The sequence below is a fragment of the Nuphar pumila genome, chromosome 5 (genome assembly GCF_984573655.1).
Source record: "Nuphar pumila chromosome 5, dmNupPumi1.hap1.1, whole genome shotgun sequence".
NCBI classification, from domain to species: Eukaryota; Viridiplantae; Streptophyta; class Magnoliopsida; order Nymphaeales; family Nymphaeaceae; genus Nuphar; species Nuphar pumila.
In genome coordinates this window covers 110,361,713-110,374,052 of record NC_143253.1, presented here as the reverse complement: position 1 = coordinate 110,374,052, position 12,340 = coordinate 110,361,713, and the positions used below count along the sequence as shown (strand labels likewise).

Below are 12,340 nucleotides of genomic sequence, written 5' to 3'. Positions count from 1 at the left end.
TACCAGATCGCGTGAAAGGGACTCAACCTAAGGTGTGTTTAGTATTTGTTTTAGATCCAAGTGGCGTAGATATGATAACAGATTTGGAGTCTGACAAAAGTCATGACTCAGATCTGTAATCAGATCTAAAAGTCGAGGTGAAATATGGGTTTTCAGTTGATCAAATATGAAGTTCAGGTTGCTGCAGTAATGCTGTCATGAAGTGGGTAACAACCAGATTTGTCGTGGGTTGCTATGAAGATTATATCATAATTTTTTTGTTGGTCTGCTTAAGGTCTTTATTTTAGGTCTTGACTGATTTAGATCTGCTTATATCGCTATTCCTTTAATGATCTGGTTGTCGAGAAAAAAAAATTTATAGGGATTCTTATATAAGTCGTGGACCTGCATATTCCTTCAGATATGATATTCTCTATCTCTATCGAAGTCAGATTTCTCAAAATCAGATCGTATTCAGATCTGATTCTCCTTCTGTTGTAGTTGAAGTTGTCTGCTGCCAGATCTGGAAACTGTTTGAAGACCCAACAAGGAGATAGCGTGAAGGTTGAAGTCGCGTGAAGGTGGAGAGAAAAATCCAATGATAGTGAAACCAGATCAGGTGGAGATCTGGATTGCTGAAAGTTTCTTTTTGACGTTGATCTGGAATTAGGTTTGATGTCAAGTCTGGAAGAAAGTTGTGCAGTAGTTTCAAGGTATTTCGGTGAAGGCCATTAGCTGTCGTTGATCTGCGGAGTGTGGAGCAGATCTTTAGTGCCATCTCTGGTGGTGTCGGGGTATGTTGTCTGTCGTGGTTGTGATATGCTGCCTATAGCAGTTCCTTGTTAAGGTGGATGTGATATATTGGGTCTGAATAGTCGTCGTATTACAGTCGGTGGTTGTACCTGTTTTTTTTAAGCCCATCATTTTATCTTATGGCTCAAGGGGCTAAACCAGGTGAAAATTATTTCAATGACTCTGTAACTCTTAGCAGGGCCGAATATGATGAGCTCCTTGCCTTATGTTCATCCACTTCAAAGCCTCCTGGTGCAGAGGTTGCAGGTTCGGCAAGAGATGGTCTTCTTGGCCAAGGTGGTAGGTGGATCATTGATTCAGGAGCATCCAGTCACTTGTGTGGGAATTTGTGTAGCTTTTTAAATTTAAAACCTGTCTCAGATAAAAAAGGGTAGTCCTTGTTGATGGTAGTTCCACAGAATCTATTATCTGTAAGTCGAATGACAAAAGAGCTGAATTGTAGGGTAATTTTTTATCCTATGGGTTGCACTTTTCAGGACTTGCTTACGGGGAAGAGTATCGGTGGTGGCTATGAGGAAAGTGGTGTGTATTATTTACATCAACCAGTGGGTTCTGTCTACTCTGCTGTTACGTCTTCTTTGAGTCCTTTATTGTGGCATCATCGCCTGGGTCATCTTCCAGTGCCTAAACTTTGTCAAGTCATTCCTCATATACCTCCCGCAGTTTCTTTTCAATGCGAAACATGTCAATTGGGAAAACATTGCCGAAGCTCTTTTCTCTCTAGTCAAAGTCCATCGAGTCAAAGATTGTTTGACCTCCTTCATGTCGATGTATGGAGTCCAAGTAGGATTCCTAGTAGGTCTCAGTGCCGTTATTATTTGGTCATTGTTGATGACTTCTCAAGGTTATCGTGGGTGTTCTTGTTAAAAGATCGGTCTCAAGGTCCTGTCATTCTTAAATCTTTGATTATTGAAATAAAAACTCAATTTGACGTGTGTGTTAGAATTGTTCGCACTGATAATGCTCTTGAGTTCAAATCCAAAGACTTGCTTCAATTTTATTCTGATAAAGGGATTCAACTTCAATTTACATGTCCTCATACATCCCAACAAAATGGTGTGGCTGAGAGGAAACATAGACAAATTCTCAATGTTGCTCGGTGCCTAATGATTCAATCCAATATGCCTGCGTCATACTGGGGAGATGCAATTTTGACTGTTGGTTTTCTTATAAACCGCATGCCTTCAAGTTCTGTAGAAGAACAAATCCCAATCCAAATTCTTCATCCTGAGGTTCCTCTTTTTCCTATCCCCCCTAAAGTTTTTGGATGTGTGTGCTTTGTGCATAAGCTGGGTCCTAAACGAGATAAACTTGCTTCACAGTCTATTAAATGTGTTTTCCTTGGGTATTCTAAGAATAAAAAAGGATATCGTTGCTATGACCCTATATCTCATAAAGAGTATGTCAGTGCAGATGTTACCTTCTTTGAGTCTACTCCATATTTCTCAAGTACTACTCCAAGGTTACATGAGAGTCAGGGTGATGTCTTTCCTCTGCCAATTTCTCCTTTTCCTTTAGAGTCGTTCACTCCACAGCCTGAGGCTCCATCCTCTGGGGAGTCTCGATACAGAAACCCTCCTATAGTATATACTCACAGGTTACCACCTACCTCCATGGCCCCATTATCTCCTTCTCCTGAGGTAAGTATATCTGAGCATACTGAAGTTTCTGTTCTTGATGAGGATCTTCCTATTGCTCTGCGAAAAGGGAAAAGACAGTGCACCCTTCATCCCATTTCTCAGTTTGTTTCTAAAGTTAATCTTGGGGCATCTATGAAGAATTTTATCTCGGCTTTGTTTGCCTCCTTTGTTCCGCTTCATCACAGTCAGGCTCTATTTGACCCCAAATGGATGTAGGCTATGCAAGATGAGATGAATGCCCTATGCTCTAGGGGCACTTGGGACTTGGTTGATCCTCCAACTGATGCAGATATTGTTGGCTGTAAATGGGTATATACCATTAAATATAACTCAGATGGGTCAATTGAACGGTACAAAGCCCGATTGGTTGCAAAAGGCTATACTCAGACTTATGGTGTTGACTTTTTTGAAACTTTTTCCCCAGTCGCTCGTCTTGGCACTATTCGTCTTGTTCTCTCTGTTGCAGTGCACTATGGATGGCCCTTGTCTCAGTTGGATGTCAAGAATGCCTTTTTGTATGGAGATCTACATGAAACAGTCTATATGCAACAACCCCCAGGCTTTGAGGTTTAGGGGGAGTGTCATAAAGTGTGCAAGTTGAAGAAGGGTATTTATGGCCTGAAGCAGAGTCCTCGGACATGGTTTCAAAAATTATTTGAGGTAATGTCGGATTTTGGATTTGTCAGGTCAGCCTCAAACCACTCCTTGTTTATCAAGAAAACTAGTTCTGGAATTGTGATTATGGTGGTATATGTCGATGACATCATATTAACAGGAAGCAGTGCCCAAGATATTTCCGCAACAAAGGATCATCTTCAGAAACATTTTGTTACTAAAGATCTTGGTTCCCTTCGATATTTTTTGAGTATTGAGGTTGCAAGAAACAAAGAGGGCTTAGTTTTGTCACAAAGAAAGTATGTGATGGACTTATTAAAAGAGACTGGAATGCTAGGAGCAAAGCCAGCTAACATTCCTATGGATCCCAAAACTCATGTTCGATGAGAAATCTGAATATGTGGATAGTACCAGTTTTAGATCCTTGGTGGGTAAGTTGTTATGTGTGACCGTTACTAGACCTGACATTTCATTAGCCGTGAGTAAAATTAGTTAATTCATGGATAAACCTACCAAAGCTCACTGGGATGCAGCTATAAGTCATCTCCTGGAAAAGGACTGTTGTTTAAACAAAATCCTTCCTTGGACGTTGTTGCTTACACTGACGCAGATTATGCGGGGTCTATCGAAGATAGAAAGTCAACAACTGGATTCTGTGTTTTTGTGGGAGGAAATCTTGTTACCTGGAGAAGTAAGAAACAAACTGTTGTAGCCAGGTCGAGTGTCGAATCAGAATACCGAGCTATGGCTCAGACCGCAGCTGAGATCATGTGGGTAAAATCAGTTTTGACCGAACTTCAGGTGAAGGTATCCCTACCTATGGTGATGGTGTGTGACAATAGGGCTGCTACATATATTGCCAACAACCCAGTGTTTCATGAAAGGACTAAACATATTGAAGTTGACTGTCACTATGTACGTGACTTGATTCAGGTTGGTTATATTTGCACAGATCATGTATCTTCCGAAGATCAAGTTGTTGATGTCTTTACCAAGGCCCTTGCGAGGCCTAGTTTCTCCCATTGTTGTGACAAGCTGAGCATGATCGATATCTATGCTCCAGCTTGAGGGGGAGTGTTGAGATTAAGAGGTGTTATGGTTAAGTTTTCCTAAACTAGAGGCTATTTGAATTTTTATTTTAATGAGGGACTTATGTGTAATTTCTCTTTTTGGCCTCTCTCTATTTAACATAGAGATTAGCCCTAATCAAAGAAGAGTTCTCTTATTGTGCAGTCGTCTCTCTCTCTCTCTCTCTATACCTAAGGTTTGGTTCATCTCATTGATTCTTCAACACAAGCAATGGAGTTTATCAGTGGTCGCCTTTGTATATCAGTCCACTCATCAGAAACAATCGACACTCCATGTCGTTTCCATGCAAATTTTTTGGTCTCTAACAAGTCTTCAATTTTATTTTTTTCCTCTGCAAGAATGACTGTTCTTAGTTTTTCTGAACTAGGAGGCACATAACCACTCAAATTACAATTAGCCAAAGATTTAAGCATATCTTTTCAGTATGGACTTCTAGCTACATTAAAAGGAATTGAGCTTGAGTAAAAGAATCGACCAATCTTTTTATCAATTTCTGCTCTTGCCATGTTTTTGAATGACGCTTGTATTGTTTTATTGCTTTTCATCTTTCTTTTCTTTAAAAGCTTTTCTTGTATATCACTAGCAATAGGAAAAGACAAATTAATCGAATCGCTTCTCATCTCTGCAATTTTCTTCTTTTCAGCTTCCTCTTGTTCTTTTTTTAATTGTTTTAACATGTCTTTGTCAACCTCAGAACATGCCTTAATTCCTTGACCACGAATATGCAAAAGATGTGCTTTCACACGCGTATAAGAACCTGTGAAAACAGTCTTACATAGATTACAATGAAACTGTACATTCCCACCACCATCTCTACTAGCTTTTACCCATTTTGTCACAAGCCTCCAAAGTGGTTGAGAAACTTCTAATTCAGCGTTAGAACTTGAACCAAATGTATTGACACTACCACTAGAACTCGCCATTATATCTGAAAAGTGAAAACTGAAAAGAAAATAAGTAAATAAAATAAAGTTAATAAACACTTCAAAATAATAGTAATAGGAGCTCCAGGTTCGTTCCCCCTGTTCAAACCAGGCCCTCCTCTGCAAACCAAGTTCGAGATAGGGGGCCTACCCCCTATCTGACGCAAAAAGGAGTGGCAGGGGCTTCGCCCTTGCCAAAAAGCCAAAGGCAGCAGGGGAAACGAGGAGGGGCCGAGCCCCTCCTTGCTTCCCTTTTGTTCGGCAAGGGTAAGAAGGAGTAGGGGAAGGAGGGGGCTCGACCTGTCAACCGAGCCCCCTCCTTCCCCCCACTCCTACTTCTTACCCCTGCGATAAAAGGGAAACGAGGAGGGGCTGAGCCCCTCCTCTGTGAATCAGAGGCACAGGGAGGGACCGAGCCCCTCTTCTGCGAGCAGAGGGTGCAGGGGGGGGGGGGGGAGGAGGGGCCTGCCTGGCATAAGGGAAACGAGGAGGGGCCAAGCCCCTCTTCTGCGAGCAGAGGGTGCAGGCGGGTCGACATACCTGTTGAGTGCTGACGGAGGGGGAGACGGTGGTTGGCACCTATGTGTACCGTCGTCGAAGTCTGGATCGCTGGCGTGGGTGTAGGAGAAAGCTGCAGGGGCTGAGAGGTAGAGGAAAAATCGAGAGGGTAAGCCCTTCCCCCTGTCGATAAACCCCTTTTAGGGTTCGGCTGTAGATGAAATTTGGATCTAGGTCGGGTCTGGACCCGATCCGACCTGGATCCAAAATGTATTTTAAAAACCAAAACGGACATTTTTGGACTCGGTCAAAGTTGACCGAGTCCAAAATGTGGACGGACTCGGCCTCAACTCGTTGACCGAGTCCGACTCTGCGTTGACCAAGTTCGGGCCGAGTCCGAAGCCGCACCCGTGTCGACTCGGGTGCGGCGCCTCCTTAGCCGAGTTCGTGTGACTTAGGTTAAAATATGTATATATATATACATATACTTATATATATATATATATAAAGTATATATATACATATATGTATATATATACTTATATACTTTATCAAGAACTCTCTTTTCTTTATTGTACATCCAAAAATCGTATAGGGGTATTTTGGTAATTTTTCTGTACCTTTTTTTTATTTTTAGGATTTTCTTTTATTTCTTTTTTATTCTTTTTACTTTTTTATTTTTTCCTTTTATTACATCATGTAAAAGGACTGCATGGGGCCCCACCCATCTAGTCGTTGGGGCCCCAACGGTCATTAATATGACCGTTGGGGCTCCCAACGACTAGAAGGGAGCCCCATGTGGTCCCTCTCCTTTTTGTTTTTCATCCTCAATAAATAGAGGGCTCTCCCTCTTGTAACACATGGCTTTTCAAGCCCTCATTCAATAAAGTTCATATTTTTTATGTGTTGCCTCTTTGAAGGCTTCTTGTGTTGTCCCTTAGTGGACTATTTTTATATTCCCCATTGTGGGTTTGTGTTTGTCTATTCATTGGACATTAAGCATTCTTGTTATACTTTTCCGCATACTTTCTAACAATATGGTGCATGTTTTACAAGTATGAAAAAACACACTAGCCAAGATTAAGGAGAGTGGTGGTGGCTGCAAGTTTTATGCATGGTATGGTCCAACCAGCATCAGCAATTTGTCTTATCCTGTAATTCTTCTTGCCTGTCACAGGCCAAATGATCTTCACTGTGTATGGTCCTAGAAAAACCACTTGGACGTCGAAACCTGTATAGGCAAAGGTTTAGGTCCAATGGTTTTGGCAATTAGTTAGATGGAATTTTGATATTAATGCTTGACGGTGGAGGTTTCTGAAAGTTCTTTTTTATTTAAATGTAAATAATTTAATCGTTTGGGTAGGTAATTTATTTAGAACAATAGGCATCTGTGAGTGGATTCTTCTCCTATTGGTTTGTAACATCTCTATTATCAGTAAAAATTCAGATTTGCATGGTTGGAAAAGGAAAAGAAAAAGAAAAAAAAGAATTGTTGTTCCTTGAGTGTGACAAGAACAAACTTGTTATATGAATGATGTTTCTATTTTCCTGAATGCAAAGTTTCTTTGGCTCCAGGACATGGTAAGGTGCATTCAGTCAATATTTAGTTGTTCCTTTAACAATCAGGATAGTTGCATTGAAAGGAGACTGCTGAATTTTGTTACTTTTAGCTTTTCATATTGATGACTTCAAACATATCTTGAATTAGCCATTGACATTGATCTGTTTCTTGTTTTTATGCGAACAGTAATTTGAAATGTTTGAACATGACATATCTACTTTTCTGGGAGAAGGAAGTTGATAAAATTTTGGTCTTTGATGTGAATTCTTTTTGAAGATGTATGTGCATTGACTTTGCCATTTCCTTGACAGCATATTGGAACCATGAGAAAGGAGAGGTTTCTATATGTGATTCCATTGACATATCAATTGCAGTGGCTACTGAAAAGGTACTCTCTGGCTGCTTTCCTATATGAGATAACTGGTCATATCTGTAAAACTTGTTTTATCCTAAATATCTCTGGTGTAGGGTTTGATGACTCCAATCATTAGGAATGCAGATCAAAAGACATTGTCAGCAATCTCCCTAGAGGTATCTTTCGAATATGTGGGAAATATTCATATGTTTTGGTTTTGATAATATTATGACACCTTGCTTATTGAGGATTGAAATCATTAACATAGAAAATGGTTAGCTGGGATGTTTAATAGCAAACTGTAGGAAGTGCTCTAGAACATGCAGCTTCAAAGTACATAATAATGATAACTTGAGTTTTAATAGAAAAAGGTAGTAGGCAGAAAGTAGGCGCGAAGAAAAGAGACTGGGCAAGGTGGATAAGAAGAGAAGACGTGGGCTACACTAGGACACAATAAGCCCTTCTTTCTTTCTCATTGCTTATGCATCATGTTATTACATAGCATGAACATATACCCTCTTTACACACATGCTCACTTTTATATCCAAGTTGAATCCATATATGCTGGTAAACAGAGACTTGGAAAAATATGGACCTCAATCTCTTTTCGAAATGATTAAGATGTTCTGTTTACGCTTTAACTGCTTGAAGTTGATATCATTGGCATTTGATGAAGTTGAAAATGCAACACTTTTTAGGTGTTGTAGAGTTCATTCTATAGAAATACTTTGATCATCCTTCAGGATAGCCTGCAATATAATCCATAATAGTAAGTTAGTAACTGAGGATCACATTTATTTAAAATAACTAAAAACTTAAATGAGCTAAACATGATAACTTTGTTCTTCAGAAAAGAAAGATTTTTTAGTTTTCTTTTATTTCTAATTGCAAGTTTCAAATAGGAGACCCTGTAAACTCCTATGATTAAAAGTTTTTTTATCAACCTTACTACTGAATCTGGCCTCCAGTAAATGATATAGCGGAAGCTTTATTTTTATTTATATTAGTGATGCTGCTACCTACGGTTGCTGATCAAGTTGAACATCTTTGTGCTTACCCCTTTTGGGAAAACCAGGTCCAAGCCAGTGCCTAGTAACAAAAACTACATAAGAAGTAAATCAAAGGCATGCCTACAATAATCGCAATTAAGCTGTCCGCTTTGACAATAATTCAGCCCATGACTATGGAAGGAACTATGGAGGGAATAATTATGAGAACAATGCTGAGCATAGGGTTCTACCTAATATCGGTTGTCGATTACAAATTTACAACTAAAGAGGAAGAGTTTGTGTATACAATTGTTGTGGATTGGCATGTGAAGGGCAAGAATATTAACCACATGTTCCCTTTGACACTTATAATGTTCAGTCCAGGGGCAAAGCATTAGGAAAACAACAAATATTAGTGTTGCTGCCAACCATGTCACTAGAAACTCAGGTATACTTTCTTCTCATCGAGGTAGTGGTATTATCATAACTGAGGATGGAACTATGCATGTTGGAGATATGAAATCTGAATTTCTTGAAAGGGTCAATAACCATAAAAAATGTATTTCTCGTTCTTAATTTTCGTAGAAAGTTCATTTCAGTTTCTCAAATGCCTAGAGATATACTGGACTTTGTTTTCTTGAAGGACCTTTCAATGGGAGCTATGTACGCTAGAAGCTTGTGGCATGGACAATTTTATGTAGTTGATGGAAGCTCAAACAAGCTCCAAGTTTATGTTACCCCTCTTGATAGCGCCGATGCAAGTTTATGGCATCATAGACTAGGTCATTACAGTAGGGATACTATGAAAGATTTTATGTAAAGAAGTGACTATTCCACATTCTAATGTCCTTTGTACAATTTTGTGTCCTATGGTTGTCGACTTGAAAGCCATACTATGTTACCTTTTAATGTTAATAAATTTGGAAATTACCCTTTCATTGACATCATGGCATGTCAATCAGATGCATAGAGGCTGTCATTTTGAACAAGAAGACCTCTTGTTTTCTTCTTTTAGATTATGATAGATCTTCCTTGTTTTGGAGGTGTGAAGGAATAACAAGATAATAAAAGAAAATGAATGAATCCATTTTCAATGATTGATATCTTTGGTGGTTAAAAGATTGGATTTTTCAGCATCTTCTCATCCTTCTCATAACGAAGTTAGTCAAAAGAGATTTTGTGATTAAAATTCAAATACATGAATAATATGGTTGGGGTTGGGGAGTTGATGGGAAAGGAACTAGCAGCAGAAGAAAAGAAAGAAAGAACCAAAAAATAAAAAGAGGGAAAAAAGAAAAAAACTGGATGAGGAACTTCAATGGACTTCTATTGTGCTCTAGTACCATGTCAAAAATACATTAAAGAGAATGGGCATCCTGTGAAATCATCCAAAAATATGGAATGTCACTTCTACCTGATCTATTGCATATGTTGATTTACTAATATAGCCTTGTGTAAGTATTAGCTATAATATCAAACAAATCGTATGACAATTTTTTTCCCCGTTGAGCACATTAAAAAGAAAAAGGTTATATGGTATTGCAAAACTGCCAACAACGTGTTCTTTTAGTACCTGGGTCATATTTAGCTTAGGTTTTAAAATATGTGGCAGTCCTCTTTGACCTGATAAGACCAGATTAATCAGGACGTACAAATAATTGATCCTATTAAAAGAATAGAAGGAAAAAACTTGATTTAGGATTCAGATGGAAACTTTTCTAGGTTGTCAATTGTCCTGATCTGGTGCTAACTCTACGATCTTGAATGATCTTTTTCACCTACATGACCCTGAAACTCTGTGTCCATGTTACTGATTAAGTGGCTTTTTTCTAATCAGAATATATAAAATTAAAGTCAAAACCGTTGTTGCCATTTGTTATTGAGTATATGATGAGTTCTTATGCTTCTGAACTTTTGTTTTTGTTTTGGTTGTGAAAGATAAAGGAACTTGCTGAAAAAGCACGGACTGGGAAGCTTGCACCTGCCCAGTTTCAAGGTGGAACATTCAGGTAGGCCTTGAATGATCAGAAGAATTTCAAAATTTTGTTTTTTCCTTATCAATCTTCTCTATTTGATGCAGCATTTCAAACCTGGGAATGTTTCCTGTGGATCATTTCTGTGCTATTATTAACCCCCCACAGGTATCTAATAACTCTACTTCAAGTATTAGCATAAATTAAAATTCACTACCAATAAATGGGAGCTTTACCACTGGGGGACACTTTTGTTTAATCGCTGATTTAATGGAAGTGGAACTATCTTGTATGATTCAAAAGGAAAGAGAAGCAGACTTTCAACTCTGTTTTGCTTTAACAAAATGGATTGATTTGGCATTCATCCATTTGGATTTTTTCACTCTGGGTTAAAATGAAAAAAAATCAATATTAACACCATTCTAACTTCTCCAAAGATTAAACGAGTTGTCAACATAGATAACTTGTGATAGCCTCAAGAATATTAACCAAACCACGTAAATTCTATTGTTAATTTTATTTAACATGATTTTACATGGGCAATGTGCTCATACATGAAAATATGTTTCCTCTATATTGAGATTAGGCAATTCATTTCTCGGTCTTCTGATTTAGCAGTGCCTTCAATTGAAATATTCAATACTTCTATTGAATCCATTTGTTCTTAAAGTCTTTTGGCCAGCTTCAAATGGTCTGTAGGTGTCAATTATAGGCTGCATCTGCCGAGGAAAAGGGTCTGCCATAGGGCTTCAGTCATTGACCTTTTGGGTCCTCCATGCTGTGTGTGTGTGTGTGTGTGTGTGTGATTGATATGTGTGAAGGTTTCATACTTTGCCAGAAAACACTTCATAAATGCAAATTCAAGGCCTGCTCATCTGTTGCTTCTACCAACAATATACTTGGTTTCATCAACTAATTTTTGCCACAAAATTTTATGAATCCTTTTTACTTATGGTTGTTTCTAAGGTTTCTACTTTGTTGATGAGATGGTAGAAGTGACAGCCACTCTAAAACCGGCAATTAGTTTCAGTTAATGATGCATCATGAGGGTTGTACCACTTGTTGAGAGGTCATAATATATCTTCCATTCAGACTAAAACCCTACACCTCTAGAGCGCCATGCAAAAATTTCTCCTATTCTGAGAGATCAGAACGAGTATGATTTTCTGCTATGTAGGGCTGCATTTTGGCTGTAGGACGGGCTAGCAAAGTTGTGGACTGCGTGACTGGCGATGATGGTAAGTTGATTTTTATACTTGAGCCTGTGGTGTGCATCTCACGATAATTATCAGTGACATGTTATGCAACTATCCTTCCCCAGGGTCATATAAGCTTGCAGCTGTCACCAAAATAAAGTTTACATTATCTGCAGATCATTGTGTCATCGATGGTCGCATTGGAGGTACATCAATACAGCATTTGATTTTCAATAATTTCTGGACACGATTTTTAAGACATGGATTTTGTTTTGCAGGAACATTCCTTACCACACTGTCATCCAACTTGAGTGAGATAAATAGGCTTATCCTATGACAGGATGGCAATCACCTCTCTTGTGCTGCATCGTTCATGTAGAACCTTTGTCAATTGACCGCATTCTGGCAGGCCCATGGCAACTAAGTGGCGAAGTTTGCAGCATCCAGCATGTTGTTTCTTGCGCAAGCACTATGAGTGTTGGCTTTTCCAATTTTTTTCATGTTATTTTGGCAGAAAGCCAAAATGAAATTTTCTATGCAGCTTTATTTTGAAGAGTGCAAATAATTGCTTCGTTGTGCTCTTCTGTGAGAGGAAAAAAGGATCGACTCAATGGGCTGATTTATGTTGCTTTTGAAGCTTATGATAAAATGAATAATTATAGCAATAAAAAAAAATTATATTTAACTTGGAACCTTAAAATGCAAGCCA

At 38.8% G+C, this 12,340-nt stretch overlaps 1 protein-coding gene across 4 annotated transcripts in view; it reads left to right on the top strand.

Annotated features, from left to right (window-relative positions):
• Positions 1-12,324, top strand: part of LOC149838104 (dihydrolipoyllysine-residue acetyltransferase component 1 of pyruvate dehydrogenase complex, mitochondrial-like) — a 37,222-nt gene extending 24,898 nt beyond the window's left edge. Inside the window, exons 12-18 of one of the 4 annotated variants that reach the window (XM_090006367.1) lie at positions 7,430-7,506; positions 7,587-7,649; positions 10,401-10,471; positions 10,543-10,603; positions 11,613-11,673; positions 11,757-11,837; positions 11,910-12,324. In XM_090006367.1, the coding sequence (XP_089862493.1) occupies positions 7,430-7,506; positions 7,587-7,649; positions 10,401-10,471; positions 10,543-10,603; positions 11,613-11,673; positions 11,757-11,837; positions 11,910-11,968 (473 nt within the window). In that variant the 3' untranslated portion in view covers positions 11,969-12,324. The remainder of the gene's footprint in view (positions 1-7,429; positions 7,507-7,586; positions 7,650-10,400; positions 10,472-10,542; positions 10,604-11,612; positions 11,674-11,756; positions 11,838-11,909) is intronic. The other 3 variants (XM_090006369.1, XM_090006368.1, XR_016431934.1) reach the window with 3 other exon arrangements.
• The last annotated feature ends 16 nt before the right edge of the window (positions 12,325-12,340 follow it).